Source organism: Typha angustifolia, chromosome 9 (genome assembly GCF_048772165.1).
Source record: "Typha angustifolia cultivar Huaian chromosome 9, ASM4877216v1, whole genome shotgun sequence".
NCBI lineage: Eukaryota > Viridiplantae > Streptophyta > Magnoliopsida > Poales > Typhaceae > Typha > Typha angustifolia.
In genome coordinates this window covers 1,534,542-1,560,464 of record NC_133247.1, presented here as the reverse complement: position 1 = coordinate 1,560,464, position 25,923 = coordinate 1,534,542, and the positions used below count along the sequence as shown (strand labels likewise).

General features: G+C 39.6%; 6 protein-coding genes across 10 annotated transcripts; 4 read left to right on the top strand and 2 right to left on the bottom strand.

Moving 5' to 3' along the window:
* Positions 1-23: 23 nt before the first annotated feature.
* Positions 24-5,168, bottom strand: LOC140767613 (copper-transporting ATPase HMA5-like). The gene is made up of 6 exons (XM_073107599.1): positions 4,677-5,168; positions 2,283-3,674; positions 1,865-2,119; positions 1,452-1,574; positions 748-1,227; positions 24-619 (listed from the first exon to the last, which is right to left on the bottom strand). Exons 1-6 carry the CDS (start codon positions 4,992-4,994, stop codon positions 203-205), a joined length of 2,985 nt encoding a protein of 994 aa, XP_072963700.1. The 5' UTR covers positions 4,995-5,168; the 3' UTR covers positions 24-202.
* A 1,498-nt stretch (positions 5,169-6,666) lies between these two features.
* On the bottom strand, positions 6,667-8,488 carry LOC140767716 (tubulin beta-2 chain-like). Its single transcript, XM_073107721.1, has 3 exons — positions 8,012-8,488; positions 7,630-7,899; positions 6,667-7,543 (listed from the first exon to the last, which is right to left on the bottom strand). Exons 1-3 carry the CDS (start codon positions 8,403-8,405, stop codon positions 6,864-6,866), a joined length of 1,344 nt encoding a protein of 447 aa, XP_072963822.1. The 5' UTR covers positions 8,406-8,488; the 3' UTR covers positions 6,667-6,863.
* Positions 8,489-9,154: 666 nt separating this feature from the next.
* LOC140767488 (actin-depolymerizing factor-like) lies at positions 9,155-10,669 on the top strand. Its single transcript, XM_073107414.1, has 3 exons — positions 9,155-9,348; positions 9,632-9,897; positions 10,232-10,669. The coding sequence occupies exons 1-3, from the start codon at positions 9,346-9,348 to the stop codon at positions 10,380-10,382; spliced, it is 420 nt and encodes a 139-aa protein (XP_072963515.1). The 5' UTR covers positions 9,155-9,345; the 3' UTR covers positions 10,383-10,669.
* Positions 10,670-11,212: 543 nt separating this feature from the next.
* LOC140767110 (uncharacterized) lies at positions 11,213-15,618 on the top strand. Of its 3 annotated transcripts, none has more exons than XM_073106896.1 (10): positions 11,213-11,351; positions 11,630-12,608; positions 13,367-13,451; positions 13,567-13,662; positions 13,770-13,922; positions 14,024-14,131; positions 14,605-14,724; positions 14,832-14,957; positions 15,144-15,227; positions 15,324-15,618. In XM_073106896.1, the coding sequence occupies exons 2-10, from the start codon at positions 11,644-11,646 to the stop codon at positions 15,447-15,449; spliced, it is 1,863 nt and encodes a 620-aa protein (XP_072962997.1). In that variant the 5' UTR covers positions 11,213-11,351; positions 11,630-11,643; the 3' UTR covers positions 15,450-15,618. The 3 variants fall into 3 exon arrangements, with proteins under 3 accessions (XP_072962997.1, XP_072962998.1, XP_072962999.1); XM_073106897.1 differs by having other exon boundaries at positions 11,220-11,355; XM_073106898.1 differs by lacking the exon at positions 11,213-11,351 and adding an exon at positions 11,411-11,542.
* A 2,115-nt stretch (positions 15,619-17,733) lies between these two features.
* On the top strand, positions 17,734-20,457 carry LOC140767469 (receptor-like protein EIX2). The gene has a single exon (XM_073107392.1). The coding sequence runs from the start codon at positions 17,791-17,793 to the stop codon at positions 20,425-20,427; it is 2,637 nt and encodes an 878-aa protein (XP_072963493.1). The 5' UTR covers positions 17,734-17,790; the 3' UTR covers positions 20,428-20,457.
* Positions 20,458-21,866: 1,409 nt separating this feature from the next.
* Positions 21,867-25,660, top strand: LOC140767711 (putative glycerol-3-phosphate transporter 1). 3 transcript variants are annotated; one of them, XM_073107713.1, is made up of 4 exons: positions 21,867-22,030; positions 22,103-22,246; positions 22,621-23,641; positions 24,563-25,660. In XM_073107713.1, exons 3-4 carry the CDS (start codon positions 22,687-22,689, stop codon positions 25,135-25,137), a joined length of 1,530 nt encoding a protein of 509 aa, XP_072963814.1. In that variant the 5' UTR covers positions 21,867-22,030; positions 22,103-22,246; positions 22,621-22,686; the 3' UTR covers positions 25,138-25,660. The 3 variants fall into 3 exon arrangements, with proteins under 3 accessions (XP_072963814.1, XP_072963816.1, XP_072963815.1); XM_073107715.1 differs by lacking the exon at positions 22,103-22,246; XM_073107714.1 differs by lacking the exon at positions 21,867-22,030 and having other exon boundaries at positions 22,040-22,246.
* Positions 25,661-25,923: the final 263 nt, after the last annotated feature.

Sequence of the window (25,923 nt, the reverse complement as noted above, 5' to 3'; positions counted from 1 at the left end):
TAAGAAGCAGTAAGAAAGCTATCACCAATGAAACACTTCAAACATATATTACAAATTCTGAAATAGTTTTCCAAAACAGACACGATTGCTCACAATGCAAATTACAGATAAAACGTGTTGTATATGAAAGGACGAGAAGAAACTCCAAACCTGTGCAATTAATTTGTAACAATGCAAATTTTGGTATATATTTCACGAACATTTAGTTTATGATGATTCCCCTCATCTGAAGACTGTCCAATTCCTTGGGCCTCCTGTAGTTCTTCAACAATAGAGACCAACAAACAACACTGACTGATGAGGCTGCCATTGCAGCACCCGCAACCCACGGCGGCAAACGGAATCCCGTGGATGGGAAAAGAGCTCCAGCGGCAATTGGTATTCCCATGATGTTGTAGCCAAGAGCCCATACGTAGTTCATGCGGATCCGTGATAAAGTTTTTCTAGATAAGTCAATGGCCGTTATCACATCCTCCAAGTTACTCTTCATAAGAACAATGTCAGCTGCTTCAATAGCAATATCAGTGCCAGCACCTATTGCCATCCCTACATCAGCAGATACCAGCGCTGGTGAGTCATTGATACCATCACCAACCATTGCCACAGTAAAGCCAGCCATCTGCATATTAACAATAGATGAAGACCAGTAGAAAATGAGGAACATAAAAGATACTGCATAAAAGGATGGTAAAATGGAGAATAATATCCTTTGGGCAAATGCTAATTTACGGAAACGTGACTAGATACCTGTAGTTCTTTTACTTTTTCGGCTTTCTCTTTTGGCTTTGCTTCTGCAACTATACTGTCGATACCAACCTCTTTTGCAATTGCATTTGCCGTACCCCAGTTATCCCCTGTTACCATAACGCTCTTCACCTTCATGGACCCAAGAAAAGATATTACATCGCATGCATCAGGCTTTAGTGGATCAGATATTGCTATCACTCCAACAACTTCCCGATCAATTGAAACAATTATTCCTGTTTGGGCCATTTCCTCTGTTTCCATGAGGATTTCAGAGGCTTCAACAGGGATACAGACACCTGCATCAGAGATCATGCTCTTGTTGCCCACAATAACTTCTTTGTTTCCAACTATGGCTTTGACACCTTTGCCTGTAACGGAAACAAAGTCTTGTGCTTCTGGCCACACACGGTTTTCTTCTTCTCCTCTAAACTTTCCAGCATACTGAACAATCGCCTTTGCCAATGGATGCTCACTGTTTGCCTATCAAGGATGCAAAACCTTTAGCCACCATAGGCAATAAATAGTGACTGCATGAAAGAAACTACATGTTTGAAAGTTACTACAGGAATTGCTCAGCTTAGGAAAGGGCTTGATGGCACTAGCCATCAAGTTAATCAAACTATACGCTTAAGTTAATAAAGAAAAGAAGTCCATACAATATTATGTTTGTTACATTTCAGAGCACTTTAATAAAGAAATTTTACCTCGACAGCTGCTACAATTTCATAAAAATCACATTGGACCATATTTCTCAGAAGCCTTGTGCTAACAACCACTGGCTTTCCTGTTGTAAGAGTTCCCGTCTTGTCAAACACAATACAATTTACCTGCAAATAGTAAAATTCAACTTCTGATGATGATAAAGAATATTAGGAAATGGCATGGCAAGATGGATGTTATTCTTGGTTGATTTCAATATTAAGTCTACTATTACCTCAGGATATATTAGAATGGATTAACTATATTTTCATCATTTTGGACTTATTTCCTCAAAAAATCAGGCAAGTCATCCACGGGTGTGCATTTACTTTACTATCTTACTAAGTTTCTTTTAATTCTATAGTGAAATGAAAAGTAGCTGATAAAGAGTTTCTGAACAATAGGTTCTTTCTCAAACCTTGTGGGCGCTTTCTAGTGCTTGGCCTCCTTTAATCAGCACACCTTGAGAAGCACCAACTCCAGTACCAACCATAACAGCAGTTGGAGTTGCTAGGCCAAGGGCACATGGACAAGCTATCACCATAACAGATATTCCAAATTGAAGAGCAAGCTGAAAGCTATCCATGGAATGTGGTATCCAGGATTTCGGATAACCATTGAATTTTCCAGCCAAAAACCATGCAAACCAAGTGAGAAATGCAAGGACGATAACCTGCAGAAGCAAAACATAAGAAATTATTTTCAGCTAACATACTCATAACTTGGTCCTGAGAAATTTCCTGGAAAAGATTTTTTTTCTTTGAAAAGTAGGACGGTAAATAACATGAGAAATATACAAAAGAAAAGAAAGAGGAAGGATGTGTATATTTACTTACCAAAGGAACGAAATACTTAGAAATGCGATCAGAAAACTTCTGTATGGGAGCTTTTGTCATTTGTGCTGATTCAACTAGACGAACAATCTGTGATAGAGCACTTTCTGATCCAACATGAGTTGCCCGCACATGCAAAACGCCATTTTCATTTACTGTTCCACCTATCACACTATCACCTTTTCTCTTTGCAACTGGTCGTGATTCTCCAGTAATCATGCTCTCGTTGACATAGCTTTGACCCCAAATAACAAAACCATCTGAAGCAACCTTCCCACCAGGCAATACTTTAATCACATCATTCTTTTGTATCAATCGACTATCAATCTCTCTTTCATTTACTATATTTCCTTCACTATCATATGTTAACAGCAGTGCAGTTTCAGGTGCTAGGTTCATAAGCTTCGCAATAGCCTCCGAAGTTTTCCCTTTAGCCAAGACCTCAAGATACTTACCCAAAAGGATAAATGAAATAAGCATTGAACTCGTCTCAAAAAAATCAGTTCCCTTAAAATTTTGTGAAGTTGCTGCTCTGAGAACCGAGTAAAGTGAATAGAAGTATGCCGTGTTGGTTCCCAGAGCAATCAAGACATCCATATTTGCAGACCCATGTCGTAATGCTTTGTAGGAACCAGTATAGAATCTGCGGCCAATTACAAATTGGACAGGAGTGGACAAAATCCATCTTATAAGCTCTCCAACACTAAGCATATTGACAACCTTCCTATCTAGTCCATCCTTAGTCCCTGGAATGTACATAAATACCATGGCAGTGAGGAACACAGGAATAGTGAAAATCAAACTCCAAAGAAAGGACCAATAATACTGATTAATCTCCTCATTCCTGTGCATTTCTCTGGCCCCTTCTTCGGAATATATTGACACTTTGAGGCTTCCGGACCCTATTGATTCAATGACTTCAATAAACTTCCTAAGACCTGTCTGATCTGGTTTGTAGGATATAGTTATTTTGTGAAGCACAGTGTCAATGTTTATATCTTCTACTCCAGGAAGACCTTGAAGAGAATTCTTAATCATCATCACAGAGCTCTCATCAAGGATGCCATCAACTTTAAGTTCAATCCTATTCCTATCTTCACCTGTTGCGATCATTATAGCTTCGAAACCAGTTTTATCAACTGCGTCTAAGATTTGGTTGGTACTAGTAATTTTAGGGTCATAATAAATTTCTGCTTCTTGAGTTGCCAAGGCTACTGAAGCTTTCTGCACACCATCAACAGCTAGCAGAGCAGACTCCACAGTATTTGAGCAAGAAGTACATGTCATTCCTTTTATCTGCAGCCTACATACTAGAATTGATCTTTCTTTAAGGTCCTCTTTGATCAATGCAGCTTCAAATCCAACATCTTCAATAGTTTCTCTAATTTGCTCCTCCTAAAAGTAACGCCACTAATGTGAGTTTACAAACTACTAACATTTCGTTTCTTTCATGAAGAATATGAGATGGCAAAGAACTGCTAAAAGAGAAAACAGACAGGAGGTTGGAGAATATAGTAAAATAGATAAATATCCATGATCCGAACAACTTATCTAAATATCGAAGGATGCGAGTTACCTGATATTTATAAATAAACTTATGGTACGAGTATAATAGACAAAATTAATGAAGTGGCAGATATACTTTCAAGAGTACGATAGAATAGCAAACAAATAGGACTTATGACTTATGAGAACCACTTTTATATGTAAAAAATACTCTCTTTTACAGTAATCTCACATTGGCTACACGACTATTTCGAAAAGTTTCTTTTATCTACTACAGCTTCCAACTGTAGGGGTGATAAACAACAATAACGAATGCTGCTATAAACAAAAGCATCCTAGTATCCTACCAGTTATATGGTCACCATTGGAACATAACAATTTGATACCTGGAGGCCATTATTTTACGTTTTATCCTTAGAAGATGACTTTTCATGCAAAAAGAAAAAAAAAAGTAGTTAAAGCTTCAACCCGCTCAAATAGTCCCAAAGAAATATATTTCGTAGCAAATACTACCCTATATTAGCCTGAAATAATACCCCAGGTGCTATTAATGGTGGAAAAATTTCTTCCTTCCACTTTTGTACCATTAAAGAGAGAAATCGACATCTTGCATTATCAAAAACGATTTGACCTTCCCATCCAATAAAAACCACATGCTCAAATCCCCTCAGAATCACGATAGTCAACAAACGGATCAAGTAATCGGATCGAAAACAACAGGAAATAAATGTTCTCAACGCCCCCCCCCCCCCCCCCCCCCCCCCCCCCCCCCCCCCCCCCCCCCCCGCCCAAAAAAAAAAGCGACAATTTTTGAAATGAATAAAAGAGAAAGAAAAACTTCACTAACAAAGAAATTACTCAAGAAGCTCATATCATGTAATCAATCCTCACCGAGACGAAGGCGGGATAGAAGACGACTTGCGCGCGGTTATTGAGGACGTCGACGGCGGCATCGTGGATCCCGGGGAGCCGCTTCACGGCCTTCTCCACCGATCCGGCGCACGCAGCGCACGTCAACCCGACCACCGAGAAAAGCGCGGCCTTCTTGATCCCTTCCTCCCCCTTCTCCTCCTCCGGCGGCGCTGCCTTTGGTTTCTTGGGCATCGAGGGGTACCGAGGCCTCGAGGAGAGGAGACGACTCGTAGAGGAGGACAAGGAGGACGTGCCCTCGCCATTAAAACACGAGAAGAGGAAAGCTTTGCTCGCCATCTCCTTCTCTTTCTCTTCTCGCTTTGTATATCGAAAGCGGAGCGAAATTTTCGAATCGGAATAAATTAGAAGGGAAAGCGAGGTGGGCCGAAACGGTGGCCATCTCTGGACTTTAAAGCTACGCAAACGTGGTAACGTGTCATCCTAGGCTCGCTATTGGGCTGTGACGTGGCAGATGGGCTAGAAGTTTCCGGATCGGACTGGAAGCATTCAACGAAAGGCCGTGGAATGGGCTATGGGCCTAAATACTTTATCCCTTTTTTTTATAGATGAAAAATTAAATCCTTTTTATATTCTTCTTTACTAAATCTTAAATAAAAGTGGGCTGTTGCTAGGTTCTTGGAATCCAAATTTTTAATGTTATCTTTCATATTTCTCGTTAACAACCTCGTTAAGGCACTAATTAATTATTTAGCCATGACTCACTGGCAGTTAACTTTGCGTACACGAAAGTATAATCTTTTCGTTCATTAGAAAAAGGATGATGAAAAGTCACACATCATGCATAGCTGACTTTGTACAGAGATTTTATTAAAGACGATCAAATATACAAATTGAGAGGGGAAGCAGGATAAAAAAATTAAAAAAAATCCCAAGACACATATCCTGCACTTAGATTACAATAATAAAATAACACTGCAATGAAAAATAAAATTATAAATCCTAACACACCTATAAGAAATAATGGGAAGCACAACCTTTAGAACTAACGAGAGAACTTAGTATAGGACTTTATTATGATCTGCCAACTGGTGGCATGCTCGCTCGGAACTGCAAAGGTGATAAGAACAAAATCTCAAACCATCTCGCCAAGGACCGACACTAACCCGCACGTTAGCACCAATCAAGCCACTGGATCTACTGTAGTAAAAGGACGGGTAAAACATGGCAAGATAATGGCCGAATATAAAGTAAAAAGAACGGCAACAGAGGTAAGAAGAGAGGCAATGGCAATAGTGACGACGCATCTGCAACAATGACATGATAGCAAAGAGCGAGGGAGATAGATGTGGATAATGGAAAGAGGGTCCAACAGTGATAAGAACAACTTAGAGGCAAAGCAAGTGATCGAAAAGAAGATCGATAACATTGAATGCAGCAAAGAATAGATTTCAACAAATACCTTAAAAAAGACAACGAGAAGAGGATGACAACAATTGATAAAAAGAAATCTAAGGGCAAGAGCTCCTCCAACACCCTAAGGATAAAGAATTGTGATAATAAAAAAAATTAACCCCTTCTGACCTATAAATATAGAACATACGCCCCATTGGTGATCACATCCGGCTAAGTGAAACAAAAAAACTTAGTAATCTCAAGTGCATGGATATCTAAGATGTAGAGACATAAGTGATTAAAGAGTTAATGTGAATCAATATTCTATTTACCATATCTACACTTAAATCTCTAATCCTGATAACATATTTAGATTAACACCTCCCCCTTCACTTTAGCCACACTTGAGAAAGGAGAAGAAACCAAACCCGCGCTGCCCCTTAACTTAGCCACTTGGGGAACCCGAGCGGAGAGGCCTGCTAGGGCCCAACGCCTACATGTTCATCAACCTGCAGAATTCTTTGAATTCAAAAACAGATTCTACTTCCAACTAGATAACTTGCTAGCATATGAACAATCACCCACACATTACCGGAAAGAAAGCAAAGACTGGAAATGGTTTATAAAGCAGCAAAGACTTCATCAGAATAGTAATGTTCAAGTAAAATAAGGATACTGCAGGGAAAGAAAAAGAAAGCAATAGGATATTGCTCCAGGATACATCAAGAACCCCGTTTTTTAAAGAGAAACATCAGAAAGAACCAAAAGGAGCACAGAACAATTGACAAAACAGAGATGCCAGGTAAAAAGTTTTTAGGATTCCTCGTACTCAGCTTCCTCATCTTCTTCATATTCACCCTCTTCATCTGCCGTAGCATCTTGATACTGCTGATACTCCGATACCAGATCATTCATGTTGCTCTCCGCCTCGGTGAACTCCATCTCATCCATACCTTCACCAGTGTACCAATGCAAGAAGGCCTTCCTCCTGAACATGGCGGTGAACTGCTCGCTAACACGGCGGAACATCTCCTGGATCGAGGTTGAGTTTCCGATGAACGTCGACGCCATCTTGAGCCCCGTCGGTGGGATGTCGCAAACAGTGGATTTGACGTTGTTTGGTATCCACTCGACGAAGTAGGACGAATTCTTGTTCTGCACGTTGATCATCTGCTCGTCCACCTCCTTCGTGCTCATCTTGCCGCGGAACATAGCAGAGGCAGTGAGGTAGCGGCCGTGGCGAGGATCAGCGGCGCACATCATGTTCTTGGAGTCCCACATTTGCTGCGTAAGCTCCGGGACAGTTAGGGCGCGGTACTGCTGGGAGCCGCGGGAGGTGAGAGGGGCGAACCCGACCATGAAGAAGTGGAGGCGGGGGAAGGGGATCAGATTGACGGCGAGCTTTCGAAGGTCGGAGTTGAGCTGACCGGGGAAGCGGAGGCAGCAAGTGACCCCACTCATCGTAGCAGAGATCAAGTGATTAAGATCACCAACTAAGATTAATACAAGTAGAGTATAAGGCGATCATACAAGCTACATAAAAACTCATCAATTTGACTAAGAGAGCAATGATTCTTACAGCTAGGGGTCGTCAGCTTTAGAGTCCGGAAGCAAATGTCGTACAAGGCCTCATTGTCGAGAACCATGCACTCATCAGCGTTCTCCACCAGCTGGTGGACCGAGAGGGTGGCATTGTAAGGCTCTACAACCGTATCAGAGACCTTCGGAGACGGGAAGACGGAGAAGGTGAGCATCATGCGATCTGGGTATTCTTCTCTGATCTTGGAGATGAGAAGGGTCCCCATCCCAGACCCAGTTCCACCTCCCAGAGAATGGCAGACCTGGAATCCTGCAAGCATCAAGCAGAAACATAGCATCAATTTATGGCTATAAAGATTACAACTACCAAGTATTCAAGTACATATTTTGAAACCACCGACGAAAAAAGTGGAGATTCTCACCTTGGAGGCAGTCGCAGTTCTCGGCCTCCTTCCTGACGACATCGAGAACCGAGTCGATCAACTCGGCACCCTCAGTGTAATGCCCCTTGGCCCAGTTATTCCCGGCCCCAGATTGCCCGAAGACAAAGTTGTCGGGCCGAAAGATCTGGCCGTATGCCCCAGATCGGACGGAATCCATCGTTCCCGGCTCGAGATCCATGAGCACAGCTCGGGGGACGAACCGGCCGCAGCTCGCCTCATTGTAGTATACATTGACGCGCTCGAGTTGGAGCTCCGAGTCGCCGTGGTACCGGCCGGTCGCGTCGATGCCGTGCTCCGCGCACACCACCTCCCAAAACTTGGCCCCGATCTGGTTGCCACATTGGCCGCCCTGGATGTGGAGGATCTCACGCATCTTTACGCAGATCGGACGGCGGAGGACGAGTGTAGGTGTGGAGATGGATGCGGCCGCTAATCGAAGCTAGGGTTTTGCTGGTGGCGAGTGAAGAGCCGAAAGGGGGGAAATGGGGTATTTATAGAGGAGCTGGTGACGGCGTTCTTTTTGCCGTTTGGAACGGGGGTTTCTTCACGGAGATGCGTAACGGACGTTTGGTTTTAGTGGGAATTGGGAATTTTGAAATCCATGGTGAAAATTTTAGGGGGAAAAGGCCTCGCTATTTCTCTTTATTTTATTCATTAATGTGGTATTATAGCATATGTGCTTCAAACCTTAGACAAACAAACGAACTCAATCTAATAAATAGATATTATTTTCAAGACATGTAGTATATATTATGTCTCATTTTTCTGATGCCTGGATGGGCCATTGGCCATTGCTCTTCTTGCATCCTAAGATTAATCATATATGCTTGCAGAAGCCGCATGCCTCCAAGCCCTAGTGGATGTTATATGAGTTCTACGTTAAAACCTTAGAAACATCATAATATATACCCAAATTATTTCCTATTCACAGCCTAAATTTAGTAACTAACTTCACCCTAAATTATTAGCTGTTCGGAGATCGAAGTTGGCAGCATGGGTGGGTGGTGGTGAGCATGTTGATGTTTTCTTTTTATGGGACTAAATATAATGAGGACTGGGTCAAAGCCAGTATAGAAGACGTGGCATCAAACAAGTGCTTTCGGAGATCTCCAATACCTCCACCTTTCTTTGCTTCCCCATCAAATCCTCTCATTCCTACGTTTCTCTCCTTCCCCCCTCCCTCTCCACCGTTTCAGAGCAACTCTTCCTGCACATTTTTATTCCTTCTTCTACCCTCTCCCTCCTCCTCTCTCTTTTCTTTTTCCCCCCCATCATTTCCTGGGTCCGGCCGATCCCTCCTCTGAGACAAAACCATGGTCAGTTTCCATTCTGTTTCAATGTTAAGCGTTTGAGTCTCTCTCTCTCTCTCTCGATCTCTCATATTAGTGTTAGCAATAGCAATTAATCTACATTTCGTTTCCTTGTTAAATCTTCATCATTGTCCAAATCTCGTTCAAACAACATAAGATTATGGATATTTTATAAGATTGGATGATGATGATATATGGTATAGTTAATTCAACTGAAATTTATGAAGGTTTCCACTTGTTTTGTTGATGATAATATTCGTTTGTCTTAATATTGATCCATTGTGCAAAGGCAAACTCGGCGTCGGGAATGGCTGTGCACGATGATTGTAAGGCCAGGTTCTTGGAGCTCAAGGCAAAGAGGAACTTCCGTTTTATTGTCTTCAAGATCGATGAGAAAATCCAGCAGGTCATGGTGGAGAAGCTTGGGCAGCCTGAGGAGACCTACGATGATTTCGCCGCGTCCTTGCCTCCGAACGAGTGCCGCTACGCTGTGTTTGACTTCGACTTTGTCACTAATGAGAACTGCCAAAAGAGCAAGATTTTCTTCATCTCATGGTAAAATAAGAAGTCACGACGATCTATGATTTCGAAGTTATTTTTCATGCTGTTTTACGTACAAATAGATATAAATTATTATCAAAAGTTGTCATTTTATACATAATCCAGTTCAAAGGTTGAAGTGTTGGGGTTTGTCTAAGAGGAAAGATTTACAGAAGATGCTTCTACTTGCCATGCTAGTAGTATCTAAGCTTCCGTGGCCCAGAACTTGTGGTGCTGAGTGACCAACTAGATAAATCTTTCATTGATGGAAAAATAAACACCATTAGTGTAAAAAGAAGAAGAAAAACCTATTCATGAGATGTCAAAAGATCTTTCATTCTGTTTGCAGGTCTCCTGATACATCAAAGACAAGGAGTAAAATGCTCTACGCCAGCTCCAAGGACAGATTCAGGAGGGAGCTTGATGGCATTCAAGTGGAGCTTCAAGCAACTGATCCAAGTGAGATGAGCATTGATATCGTCAAAGGGCGAGCTTTCTGAAGAACTGATCACCACCATGACTCCATCTTGGAGCTTTTCTCCAAGTTGTCGCTGGACTTTTATCTGATGAAATATGTCAATTAATTCTTCTGTTCTAAGACAATCTTATCGTGTTACACTGTGTATCTCATTTTCTTCTTCCAAGGAGTATAAATGCAACTTAGTTGCATCATATGGCATTCAATTCATGTAAAGCAGCTCTTCAGATTAAACACACTACTTGTCTGTTGAATGGGCATGCAGTGCTAATGTCAATTCAGATTTGACTTTTAAGAGCAGTCTAATATTACAAGTTGGAGAAATAATCAAGTCTTATTTTGTCTGTGGAATTATGCTCAAGGCAATAATCATAAGCCTTGAAGCAGCAACCGGTATAATCAAAGAAGTCTTCAGAATATTGGAAATAGGAATTTTGTGGCGTTATTATTTAATACTACTTAATTTTGTGGCATAATTAATATAATATGTACGAAAATTATATTTTAGATATCCCGATATGGAATTGGATAAAATTCTCTAAATCTGAAGAGAGAGAGAGAGAGAATTTGGGGATTAACCCAATTCTATCATTAAGATAATGAAGAGATCTATATCTAATATAAAGCTAAATCTCAAAATCTAAAGAATTCTCAAAATATGGATGATATATTTGGGCCAAGATATGTAGGAAAGAGCCCGACTATTTCGTATTAAAGTCGGCAACTATTTCGTATTTAAGTCGGCTTCTTCCTGTGACCGCGTGCAGACTTCTACCCTGGGCCATCCGTTGCGTTCAACGTTTTTGGTCAGCGTATACGGTCTCCATCCACTTCCCAACTACTATATATAAACCTCCACTTCTGGAGAAGAAGCGTTGAACTCGTTCTTCTTCTCATTCCATCTGTCTGCGCCCCTCTTTTTTATTTTATTTTATTTTTTAAATTTTTATCCATCTCCTTCTTTCTAGGGTTTCCCAAATTCGATCGCGAGGTAGGTAACTCTCTGGATCCTCTCTTTGGTCTTATTGATGGGCGTTTGTTCGATCTCCTGAAAAATTCTTGCGCGCTTGCCCCAATTCTTAAGAATTTTCCGGACTCTTTTTGTTCGGGACTCTGATCTGATCGTTATCTCGATTCTTGAACGGTTTTCCTTTTATCGGTTTAATTCTCTCGATCTATATCGTATGTTCGTATCTACCCGATTCTTAAATCTCTTGATCTCGAAGCCTGTTCGATCGTTGATTCAGATTTTGTTATTCTTTTCCTCAGAACAAGTAGGAAAGATGTTGGAGCAGCTCTTGATCTTCACGCGGGGTGGGTTGATCCTGTGGTCATCGTGTCGTGAGCTCGGCAACGCCCTCAAGGGTTCCCCGATTGATGCCCTAATCCGCTCCTGCCTCCTCGAGGAGCGATCTGCCGAGTCCTCCTTCACCCATGACTCCTACACCCTGAAGTGGGCCTTCCACAACGATCTCGGGCTCGTCTTCGTCGCCGTCTACCAGCGCATCCTCCATCTTCTTTATGTCGACGACCTCCTCGCCGCCGTCCGTTCCGGATTCTCCCAGATCTACGATCCAAAGCGCACTTCTTATGATGATTTCGATGAGACCTTCCGCCAGCTGCAGAAGGAGGCTGAAGCCCGCGCCGAGGAGATGAAGAAGTCCAAGCAAGCTGGTCGGCCCCCGCCCTTATCGGGCAAGAAACAGGGGGCCGGTGCAGGACAGACTCAAGGCAATAGGAAGCAAAAGAGTGGCAGCGGCGGTGGTTCTGGTAAAGATGACTCCGATGGAGACTCGGCAAAGGGGCGTTGGCTTGCAAATGGTAGCTCAAACGGGCAGGAGAACGGAATTAGGGAACGTTCTCGCACCCAGAGTGTTGCTGTTAAGGGTAAAGAAAACGGAGGCCCTGAAGCTGGGGCTTTCGATGTAAATAAGTTGCAAAAGATGCGCTCCAAAGGTGGGAAAAAGGCTGACAATGTTAGTAAGGCTCCGAAGGGTGAGCCCAAGAAGATTGTTAAGAAGAATAGGGTTTGGGATGATTCACCTTCCGAGTCGAAACTGGATTTCACGGATCCAGCTGATGAGAGAGGGGAAGAGATTGTGGATGTTGTGGCAGCAAATCATGGCGAGAGCATGATGGATAAGGAGGAGATTGTGAGCAGTGAGAGCGAGAGTGAGGAAGATGAGGAAGTGGAGAGCGCCAAACCTAGTACCAAGAAAAAAGGGTGGTTTTCCTCAATGTTTCAGAGGTAATTTGGTTTGTTTTGTTCCTTGCTTTCTGTCATTGATATTGTTTGAATGGATGATCAAATTGCAACCTGATAGCTTTGTTTAATTAATATATCATATGCAACTTTGTCATGCTTAATGAGGTTTTTAGTTATTTATTTACTTGGTTGTATGAACAAATTATGCTGCCATTTTAATTACCAATTCGGATGAAGTATTTTGTTTTTTAAATGTTCATTAGCTTCAAAATTTACCAACAAATGAGATTTGGTTTTATGTTTTACATGTAATTATTATTTTATTACACATGTACTTTATCTTTCGCCGCAATGAAATTGTTATGGTTTTTGTAAGCTAAGTGATTTTTTCCAGTATATATAATAAAAAAATTCTTTTGAGGCTATCTATGATATTGAGGAAAACATTCTTTACTTGCAGATTGCTGCTTTTATTTTTTGTCTTCTAATAAATATTAATAAAGTATTATGATGCCTTCTATTAATTGGGCAAGCAGTTCTTGCTCAGTGATTTTTTGGTTATCTAAATGAGGGCAATGTTTCTTTTTGGGCTTTTGTTTTTAACTAGATATTAATTAAAAGAATTGATGTACTTTGTTTCACTGTTTCAAGGGCAGAAAGATTTATCGAATCTAACAAGTATACAGTCTTGTATAAATTAACATGTTTTTATTCTGAAATATGTCAACGTCAATTGTGGTCTATTGCAATTTTCTTCTGCTAACATCTATATCTTTATTTTATTTTCTTTCTCTGAACAGCATTTCAGGTAATGCTGTATTGGAGAAGTCTGATCTGCAACCAGCCTTGAAAGCTCTTAAAGACAGGCTGATGACTAAAAATGTGGTACGTGTCTTGCCATAGAATCTGCTTAACTAGCATGTCCATTAACTCCAGAGGGCTGTTTTCTTAATGATCTTGTTAATTTAGCTAACAAGTTCACTTCATCATGGATACTCAGGCAGAGGAGATTGCTGAAAAGCTTTGTGAATCGGTAGCAGCTAGTCTTGAAGGAAAGAAGCTTGGATCCTTCACAAGAGTGTCCTCAACTGTTCAGGTTTGTTAAACGCTTCTTTATTTTAAATATCTTTGTTATTGCTGACATAGATTTTCAATGTATGTTTTCCAAGCCTTTTTAACTTAACGTATGGGTAACATTTGCAGACAGCAATGGAAGAGGCTCTTCTTCGTATTCTAACTCCAAAGCGATCCATTGACATTTTGAGAGATGTGCATGCTGCCAAGGAGCAAGGAAAACCGTACGTTGTTGTTTTTGTTGGTGTAAATGGAGTTGGGAAATCTACCAATCTTGCAAAGGTCAGTATATGTATATCTATTTCATAGTCTTACAAGGACTTGGGAAGTAAACGGAGTTTGACTGATTCTGTGATGGCATGTTTCTGTTAAACAATACACAGGTTGCATACTGGCTTCTGCAGCATGATGTCAGTGTCATGTTAGCAGCATGCGATACTTTCAGATCAGGTGCTGTTGAGCAACTTCGCACTCATGCCCGCAGGCTTCAGGTAATGCTTCTTTTCTGTTGGTATGTTACTCAGTTATTTGGAGGTTGAAACATTGGCGTTATTTTCAAAGTACTCTTCTTAGACATGAGGCACATTCCTCTGTGATCTTCAATTGTTCAGGCAAAAGTTATATCCCACCCATGGAAACTTTCAAATGTTTCTGTTTTAGGTACATAAAGGAGTTTCATATACTTCATAGCGAACATGCTGAAACTCTGGTCTCAACCATTTGATAAATGGTGTAAATTCATGATAAACTCGTTTTGGGTTTACTTTTTTAATACGGGTTGCCTTCTACCTTTTGTTTTGGAAATCTAGCTTGCTACTTAGAAGTTATAAGCATTCTTCTCTCTTGCATGAATAATTTAACATAACGAAACAGCAAATCTTGTGGAGTTGTCGGTCAGTTTCAATTGATATTTTTTCCACCTTCCTTGCACACCTGAAAGCTGACAGGGCAAAATGCTTTGCAGATACCTATATTTGAAAAAGGATACGAAAAAGATCCTGCAGTTGTAGCAAAGGAAGCTATTCAGGAAGCTAGTCGGAATAATTCGGACGTTGTTCTTGTTGATACAGCCGGCCGTATGCAGGTTATAAACAATTGAGATGTGTTATAATTTCAGTTTTATTAGCTATGAAATCTCTGCCTCGCGTTTATCTCTCTAACTATGAATTTCCCAAACGCGTAAAATTTCAGGATAATGAGCCACTGATGAGAGCGCTCTCCAAGCTCATCAATCTCAATAACCCAGATCTAGTTTTGTTCGTTGGAGAGGCATTAGTTGGAAATGATGCTGTTGATCAACTGTCAAAATTTAATCAGGTAATTAGTTTCTTGCGGTCATCTCATTTGCAAGTTCTCTCTAAGATCTCAGTCTATCATAATAGAGTGCCTGTTGACAAGAAACAAGAGGGCAGGGACTGAGGCTGTTGCATAGAATACATTGGTTAAGTAAAATTTGTAGTTAATTTTACTGACTGGTTGAACAATGATGATAAACTCGTGCAGAAATTAGCCGACCTGTCAACAGTTCCTAGTGCCAGGTTGATTGATGGTATCCTGCTCACCAAGTTTGACACAATTGATGATAAGGTTTGAGATGTTAATTATAAAACTTATTCTAAGACAGATGCATGATGTATTTCTATTTTAAGCTTATCTTGGAACCACTATGAAAATAATCTGCAGGTTGGAGCAGCGCTTTCCATGGTTTATATTTCTGGAGCTCCAGTTATGTTTGTTGGCTGTGGTCAGTCTTACACTGACCTCAAGAAGCTGAACGTCAAGTCCATAGTTAAAACTCTTTTGAAGTGAATGTTATATTGTGCTCTCTCACATGAACTGCTTTATACCTCTGTAATCTCTAAGTCCCCTGTGACCTTATCATATTGACGTTGGAAGTGAATTATTTCTTCAGAGCTGTTTTCTGCTCTTGGATAATTGATCTTTTATTCCTTAGGTTGGTAACTTGCTACTTTGTGCTTGATTGGTCTCTGTGATGCAGTTATTCTGAATTGGATACCAGAATATGCTAGTTGTGTTAAGTTGCCTGATTAATGATTCAGCAGAATTGTACATTTCTTAAGATGTCTTAGATGGCACAACAGTTGCCTTTTGAATTACTTGAGATTTTATCGCGGGGTTTTTGGATGGTAACCTATATTCTCCAGAGTAGCTGTAAAACTTTTGTGATGTTCACCGAATCATCGACAACTTTTGTAAAAAGCTTTTATCAGAAGCATTTCTCATGCAATAATAGACATTTTTACCTGGAAAATTTGGAAAACCATGTGTGAGTGCTTGGACTGCAGTAATTATTATTAACAGGCGCTTTTACTGTTATAATCTCTCCAAAATATTAGCAGGACAGAAATGATACAATCTATCCAGTTTCTTCTACACGAGTAGCTTTCAGTTTATATTGCTACAGATGAACATTGATCAGTTTGAATTAGTTAATATCAGGTGGGCTCTTCTGACTATTGTTTTGGGCCAAAGTGCTCATCTTTCTTGTTTGCCTAAAATATCAGCTGTGAATAGGTTGGTTCATTGTGGAAATGCGTTTACCAGAGCATGTATAGTGTAGTCCCTGGTGAATTTAGTCCTAAAACTTATTGCCGTTCTACTATACTTTATAAATTATGTATTTAGATTTCTATATTTTATGCCGTATAAACAACTGTGTAGATTTTTTATTTAAAGTATATTCTCACATAGAAAACGGTTTATAAAGTCACATGCTAAATCAATAATTTTTCTTACTTAATTCCTTCAGGACACAATAAAACGCTTTCAATAGTTAAGAACGAACATTTTCTAAGATATATTACCATATAAATTGCTATCTCAAAAAAATGATTTAAATAGCGATTTACCTACCTTACATAGTGCTTACATGCTAACTATCGTTCTAGTTTAGTAAATAATTTAAAAATTATAACAAAATGATACAAAAAAATTAACAAAATATTGCGAATTTCTAATAACCTTGTATTTATAGTGTCTGTTAGTAGTCTAGTAGTCTTTGTGATGCGTAGTGATGTAATAAATTGGTCAGTCTACAGCTTTACGTTGATACTAGTCAAGGGGGCCCCACTCCCTTGTAGCGCAAGCCTGACAAAGTGCCCGGATAGCCGGGGCAAGATCACGTAGAACGAACAGGCGAGGTATAAGTATTTTGTTTAGAGTCTGAGGTCATGGTTTTACTGTGGAATCCCCTAGCAGGATATGTAGACGGAGTTGTGGTAAATTTTGTGTGACAGCTCCTGTTGGAGACTATTAAGAGAGGACTTCTAGCTATCTGTGATCCTCTCTTTGAGTTGAATCTGCTTCGCATTTTAAAACCTCTATAGATGGTGCTCGCAACTCGCAAGTCACAATGAAACGTCTCCTTTTATTTTTATTTTTGTTCTTTTTTTAACATAATGAAAAGTCTCTCTTTACCAACATCCTTTGCTATGTCCAATAGAATCGTGGTCAATTCAGAGGGGAATGGAGCAATTCGCCATGCGTTGAACTCTAACCTGAATACTCGGTCAGGTTTACACTTGAGGTCCCTGGAAGGCTGGAACAAGTCCACCCACTTGAATATATTCAAATTCAAGTCCATTGACTATTATTATCAGTATTATTAATGTTATTTACTAGCATTATTATTATTATTATTATTATTATTATTACTACTACTATCATTATGTAAGCATTGTACTCAATCACATTAATTGTGGCGTTCAAACATTCATGAAGTGGTAGAACAGCATCTAAAAGTAAATTATCTGTAACCTATCTTCGCCGGATGTGTTATCTGGAAGGTTGAGAATTGAGAGTAGATTTATTTTTACTTTTCTCAGTCAGGTCAAGTGGGCTTTTAAGAATATTTCGTCACATTAAGGAATCAAAGAGACAGTCTATATACGTTACCAGATCTTGTTGATTTGTTGACCAAATTCCGGTATCGATTGCTTCAGTGCTGTTGTCCATCTCCTTATATATTGTTGCGTTGTTATAGACTCATAATACAGTTTAGCTGCATGCAATGTGGACTAGTTCAATGAGAGAGTTCGTCTTTCTATCATTTGTTCTGGTTGTTAGCTTCCTCAGCATCGGAATAAGATGCAGTTCATCGCCCAACTTGGGCTACGTTGAGTCTCAGAGGATGGCTCTTCTCACCTTCAAGCAAAGACTTGAAGATCCTATGAATCATCTCTCTTCTTGGGAGGGCTATAACTACTGTAATTGGCGAGGTGTCGAATGCCAAAACCACACTGGTTTCGTTTCCAGACTCGATCTAAATGCCAAGTCATTGAGTGGTGAGATCGATCCTTCTTTACTTGGGTTGAAGCATCTCAGTTATTTGGATATGAGCATGAATGATTTCAAGGGAAGAAACATCCCGGGATTCGTCGGCGCGTTTACAAATTTGAAGTATCTCAATCTCTCCAATGCAAACTTCAGTGGGAGAATCCCTCATCATCTAGGCAACCTCTCCAGTCTTCTGTACCTTGATCTTGGATCAGATGATTCCATCACCATTCCTGGGCTATACGATGATGATCTTAGCTGGATTCCTCATCTTTCCTTGTTGAGGTATCTTGATATGGGGATGGTAGATCTTTCTGAAGCAACCAATTGGCTCATTGAAATCAGTAAGCTTCCTTTTCTATCAGTTCTTAGGTTATTCTCATGTGGGCTAAATACCATTCCTCAATCTCTTCCATACCTTAACCTCACCTCTCTTGATGTTCTTGATCTTTCTAGTAACAACATCAGTTCAAGGCTGCCTAATTGGTTGTTTGATATGCCAAGCCTCAGAATTGTTGATGTTAGTAGGAACCAATTAGAGGGCAATATATCAAGAACCAAAGGAGGAGCTCTCTGCAACCTCCAGTCTCTGGACTTGTCGTCGAACAACATCACCGGGGAGATGACCGGATTAATCGACGGGCTATCCCTTTGCTATCCTAACCTAGTTCCAAAACTGAGAGTACTTAATCTTGCCCACAATTCATTATCCGGTAACATCTCCAAGTCCATAGAGAAGCTGTCATCATTGGAAGTACTCTATCTGCAGTCTAATGAGTTATCTGGAGATCTCCCAGAGTCTCTTGGTCAGCTGCATAAACTGACCATCTTAAATGTATCCTCAAATTTCTTCACTGGAGTTGTTTCTGAAGCTCATTTTGCCAAGCTTAGTAGATTGAAGGCATTATACATGTCCTTCAATAGCTTATCCTTGAAAGTGAGTTCAAATTGGATTCCTCCTTTCCAACTCAATCACATCTACATGTCATCCTGCCAATTGGGTCCTTCTTTTCCTTCATGGCTTCACACACAAACTGGAATTTCCAGCTTGGATATTTCCAATGCAAGCATCTCAGATGCAATTCCAGATTGGTTTTGGCTCATAACCAGTGAGATTGTCTACTTGAATCTTTCTTTCAATCAAATCAATGGTATGCTACCAGTTTTAATGGATTCTATCAGCATCACTTTCATGGACCTGAGTTCTAATCAGCTTGAGGGCCCAATTCCTAAATTGCACCCTGACATCCAAATGTTGCATCTGAATGACAACTCGTTTAAAGGGACTCTTCCCTCTGATTTAGGACATGAAATGCCCAAGCTGAGAAGTCTACAGCTTTCTAACAATCTCCTCAACGGTAGCATCCCGGAGTCCTTTTGTGATCTGAAACAACTACTAGTTCTCTGGTTGGCTGGAAATCATCTGACTGGAACACTACCTGATTGCTGGAGTAAATTACAAGCACTCCAAATTATGGATCTAGGAAACAATAGTCTATCTGGAACAATCCCTGCATCAGTTGGCTCTTTGAATTCCCTTGTATCACTGCACTTGAATGCCAATAACCTCACCGGAGAAATCCCGACATCACTGCAGAACTGCACTCGTTTGAATGTTCTTGACCTCTCAGACAACCACTTGTCTGGAGGCATACCGGCATGGATCGGAGAGAGCCTACGTGATCTGATAATTCTTCGCCTGCGTTCGAACAACTTTGACGGCCGAATTCCTGATGAATTATCGCATCTTTCTTTGGTCCGAGTGTTTGATATCTCGATCAATAGTCTATCAGGAACAATACCGAGATCTCTTGGCAACCTAACTTCATTGATCGAAGTACAGAATTCTGGTGATCATCTTAGAGAAACTTGGAATGGGTACAAGGAACATGTCATGGTCTGCATAAGTGGAAGGCAATTCGCGTACAGCAGCACGCTCTCTTTCGTCACGAATCTCGACATCTCGAGCAACAAACTGGTTGGAGAAATCCCTGATGAGGTGACAAAACTCTTGGGTTTACTTGTGCTTAACCTCTCGAATAATGGATTAACAGGAGAGATCCCTCAGAGAATTGGCGACTTAAATCGATTGTTGTCATTGGATCTTTCAAGAAACAGTCTTTCAGGCCACATTCCTTCAAGCATGTCTGACTTGACTTCATTGAGTCACTTGAATTTGTCGTACAATAGACTAACAGGAGAAATTCCAACAGGTTTTCAGCTACAAACTCTAAACTATCCTTCTATTTACATTGGAAATGAAGGTCTATGTGGACCACCTTTAACAGATGGGTGCCAATTCGACGACAAACCGACGAGTTCTTACGCTGCTAGTAGTGATGAAGATGGATCTGAAATGCTGTGGTTCTACTCTGGAGTACCAGCAGGATTTGTAGTTGGAGTTATGGCCATATTTGGTGTGCTATTGTTGCAGGAGACATGGAGAATTAAATTCTTCCATTTAATTGATACTATGTATGACTGGCTTTAGAGGCCATGTTTTATTAGGATTAGTGTTAACTTATCAGGCATTTACTCTTTTTCATCTTTCTTCTTAATCTAAGCTTTTGGTTCAGGTCTCCTGCTCTTAATTTCTTTCTAACATCATGCCTGTGTACTTCTCAAGATCTCTCGTTAAAGCCATACAATAACGACGATAAATGCGGATAATAACAAGCCATTCCTCCTTTATCCAGTCACATGCAGGGTTAGTAATAAAGTACTATCTTTCCACTGCTAAACGTGAATAGTTTGATGAGATATCAATTTACCTACTTCCAGTTGCAGGCTAATAATGTTTTGATGCATAAAAAATTCCTACCTCTCTCAGGCCCAAAATTATTTTAAATCCTCTGATTAATTAGCATCTGGATGGCATCTCTTTGCCACTTCTGCACATTGGTCACAGTAACCTTCAATTTGATACGTAAAATTAATTAATTCGTTGGGAGAAGGAAGGTTGTGTACTTGTGAGACCACATAAAGAGTCTGGCATTATTACTGCCAAGTCTTTAAAAGTGAGTTTTTGACGACTAGTTCAGCTCCAAATTTATTTTACCCAAATAAATTTATTATTAAAAAGAGTTTAATTTACTATAAATTTTTTAAATTAATTAACATTTTTATTTGGTTCTAAAACACTAAATAAATCGGCATTTTATGCATATAAATATTTTTAACTTAGTCCTTCAACAATTTAGTAAAAAAAAAGACATCTAACAATAAAAAGAACTATAGCGAACTAGATATCATTTGGTAATAAATTTAAGTAACAATCTATTTCGGATAAAAAAATAGAAAATATATTTAGTTTGGTTAAAAACTCAACACACACAAATAAAAAAAGTATCTTTGGCAACGAATAATATTAGAATTTAATAGCGGTAGCCCTACAATAATTTCTGTCAGAAATAATAGTAGCCTTACAATAATTGAAAGATTTGAGCACGTGCTCTTTTTGCATTTGTACGGTAGTTTGTCTCACAAACTTGTTTGTGCTCCTAAATCATAGACCTCCCAAGGAAATAAAATCTAAACTTCGATAAGAATGTGGTAGATTTCTATTGCATATTAAATTATATTTTTCTCCTCTTAAATTATTATTATTTTTTTATTAACAAAAACCCTGTAAAACTTTATTCTACTATTTCTTCATATATCACTTGATATATATATATATATATATATATATATATTTAAACGGAGAGTATAATAAATAATTAACAGAAAGAATATTTATCCAATTAGAGGGGTTTACGTGGAACTAGGCAATAGTGGAGGGATGAACGTGTAATGAATTATCCAAATTTTGTTCCAACTGATCACAACTATTTCTATTACGATAGACAAAATCATTAAAAAATAATAATAAAAATATCTCGAATAAGTTAGAATTTCTCGGGATAAGATACGAATCGCGACAAAGATGTAGACCGAAGGAGAGAGCGTCGTCTCGTGATCTCTGAAGATTCCCGTGGCGTCGCCGTGCGTCCACGTCTCGGATAGCGGCAGGAACCGCTATTTAGACCAGGGGAGGATTACAGTGAGCCAGCATAGAGAACTGAGAATAACTTCTCGAATTATTCTTGTTTCAGGTATATATGTATGTAGCATAAATTAATGGAGCTCGTATTCTTATTCTGACTGCCGGATTATTTTATTCCCAGGGTTTCAGGATTACTGATCTCTATAGTCTCTCTCTCTTCTGGGTTTTTGTCTCTGTCTTATTGCTTAAAAGTTCAATTTTATCCTCCTTTTTCTCCTCGGTGGGCTCTGTTTCAATCTATGAGAGCAAAATGAGGGGAAAAAAGGTAAGTTGAAAGTTCATTTTTTTTTTTTTTTTCTATTTGGGAGGTGAGTGATCTTTTTTGATCCACGAGACTGGAATGTGATGGTTAGGGCCACATTGGTAGGAGTAAGCATTTTTATCGCAACTTTTCTAGATTGAGATCGTCTATTGGATATTATTTACTGCTACTAAAATTAGGTTTTTACTAGTAATTTCGACATGGGTTTAGGCCATCAGATACAATTTATCCTCAAATCGCCATATTTGAAGATTGCATATTAATTAGCTTTCAGATTGTTGATAATAATCTTAGTCATGTGAAAATTTCTGAATTCCAATAGCGTAATGCTAGTTCTTATTTGCTGATGTGCTTCTCGTTTTGTCTTTTAATTCCAGATGATACTCTTGGTATAGCAGAACAACTAGTATTGTTTTTTTGTGTGAATTGTCATCTGTTCTAAAATGGTACCGAGTAAGAACTTCTGCAGTAAAATCATGGGTCTGTCGGATGAACAAAAGAGCGAGGCCAAAAACAACAAACCCCTTGGCATTCGATACTTGGAACACATCAGAGGAACTCGTTTCTCCTTCAGAACATACCAATCGATCGTGTTGGTATTGACATTCATCGCATATGCTATGTATCACGCCGCTAGAAAAGCATCAAGTATTGTGAAAAGTGTTCTTGATCCTCAAACATCAGGCGTAACTGACGGTTGGGCGCCATTTGATACTGTAGATGGCACTGCAATGCTTGGGGAGATTGATATGGCCTTCATGTCAGTGTATGCATTTGGCATGTATTTTGCTGGCCATTTAGGTGATAGGTTGGATGTAAGGATCCTTCTAAGCGTTGGATTACTGGGGACTGGTGTTTTCACATCCCTCTTTGGAGCTGGTTACTGGCTAAATGTGCATTATTTCTATTACTTTTTACTAGTTCAGGTGATAGCTGGTCTCTTTCAATCTACTGGCTGGCCTTCAGTTGTGGCTGTTGTGGGGAACTGGTTTGGGAAGAGCAGGAGGGGGCTAATTATGGGGATTTGGAACGCAAATACATCAATAGGCAGTATATTTGGCTCACTAATTGCTTCTGCTTTACTTAAGTATGGTTGGGGTTGGTCCTTCGCCATTCCCGGTGTTAGCATATCTTTTCTTGGATTGATAGTGTTTCTGTTCTTGCCTGTAAGCCCTGAGGTGGTAGGAATTGAGGAGGAAGAGAATTTGAAGTCTACAGGGAAAGATGAAATTGCTGAACCTCTCTTAACAGGAGGAACGGATGGTCAAGGACAAGCAATTGGGTTCATTGAAGCTTGGCAGATTCCAGGTGTTGTGCCATTTGCTCTCTGTCTCTTTTTCTCCAAATTGGTGGCTTATACATTCCTCTATTGGCTTCCCTTCTACATCAGCCACACAGGTTTGTTCAGTTCTTGGTACTGAAATTAGCTAAAATTTACAAGGCAATAGAGTTCTCAGTTATAGAGCATCTCTTGGTTGTGAATTAGAACTGAGAAAGATTAATAAGTTTGTGCACACTTACCTTTAATCACCAACTAAAGGAATGCTGAAAAGATAGCTAGAATTTCGTAGGACAATGCTGAGTATTAGATTTTCTTTTTATCTTTCTTTAACCTTTCATAATTGTTAGAATATAAAATATAAAGCTACTGTTATCTAATAGCTTAAGATTTTAAAATAGTTAGTTGGCTAACAGCAATCACATAGAAATGTTTTAATTTTGCTTCCCTGACAATCTTGGTGCACAGCTTCTAATGTTGGCTTCCATTTTTTGAGAAAACAAGCTGATTTAACAATTGGACAAACAATAGATTTAATGTAATATAAAATAATAATAATAATAATAATAATAATAATAATAATAATAATAATAAAGTATAATATAAAATGCCCTAGGAAACCGTCTCCCAAATGCTAAAATAATAATATAACATAATATAATAAGCATAGAATACGATCGTAAATATATAAACTTTTATATGAAAAAACCTTAAAGCCAAGGTGAAAAACTATAGATTCTAATCAAGATCAAATCAATCATTAAAATCAATGTAGCAGTTACAAATCTAACTTATAAATCGCTCGTCAATATTCATGACTATATCTATGAAATTATATTTGCTCGAACTCGTGATTTATTTCTTTTCGTGATTGGTTCCTAAGCTCAATAACCCTTAATATGGAAAATTCTGTCTCTATAACTCTCAGGACAAAGTAGATAGGAAGACAAGTTCTAGACATTTTGTACATATTTATCATATTATGAAACATGTTGCTAATTACACAAAACCTTACATCATGCTGCATTCCTCACCTGCAGCTATCGGTGGAAGTTATTTGTCAGACGCGATGGCTGGAAATCTGTCGACATTATTTGATATAGGAGGTGTTCTTGGTGGAATCCTTGCTGGTTACATCTCCGACAGACTTGATGCTCGAGCTATTACTGCTGCTAGCTTCATGTATTCTGCAATACCTGCTCTCTACTTCTACAGAATTTATGGGAGCATCTCAATCTACTGGAACATTGCTCTCATGTTCATCACTGGTATGTTTGTGAATGGCCCCTATGCTTTGATAACAACAGCCGTCTCAGCGGATCTAGGCACACACAGCTCTCTGATTGGCAATTCTCGGGCACTGGCTACTGTGACAGCAATCATAAATGGGACTGGTTCAATCGGAGCTGCAATTGGTCCCTTGCTGACAGGCTACATCTCAGTTAAAAGCTGGAATGCAGTATTCACTATGCTAATGGTGGCAGCACTCGTGGCTGGGCTGCTCCTGTCAAAACTTGTGACGGCTGAGATCTCTACAAAGATTAAGGCTAAGAGACCTTTGCCAGTAGCTGCTCTCCAACATTCCTTCACCATGGATCCACAAGAGCAGTGTTAAGCTGCTCTCATTTTTCCTCTGATTCGGAGGTGCAAAATTGAATCAATATCTCCTACCTAAGATCTGATTAACTTGCAATGTTCACGTAAGTTTTACATTTTTTCTGTCGACTCCTTTTGTTGCCAATGAGAAGGGTGTCTGACAATGTCTATTTGAGATCTTGGATCTGAAGATGAAGCAAATACTTCTTGGGGGTTCTGCCATTATAAATTTAAATTCTTCTGCCAGGATGCTTATTATTCTCTGAAGCTTGTGGGAAGAAAGACGGCATCTCTTTTCGTCCTCCTTTTCAATGATCAGATGCCTTGTGACAAACTAAGATGGCTGCTTAGACAAATAAATGCAGGGAGATTCTCTCGTATGGCTTTTCTTTATCAGCAGGCATTGGACGTTCAATAAGATGCTAGGCATTGTAAGGTCTCTTTTTGTTTCCTAGCCGGATGAGGGGAGACCCTCACGTCCGGTTGTCGGTTGATCCCTGAAGTAATGTCTAAACCCTAGTTGACTGTGCTTCGTTCGACTATATCAACTGTACTTGAACTATTAGATACCCCGAGTATATAATTCTACAGGGATCACTTAAGGGTAGATTGATAGAAACCTCTCGTAAAATACTCATCAGTACCCATAACTCAGCAGATGAAGTACTATTATCAAGTTCAACATGAAAGACACTGAGAGCAATATAATTTTTGACTTCATTGTGAAGGAATGAAACTATAAAGGTTGAGGTAAGGGTACTACGTAGTATAACTTAAATATGTATGATTTAGTGAGGTGGTTTAA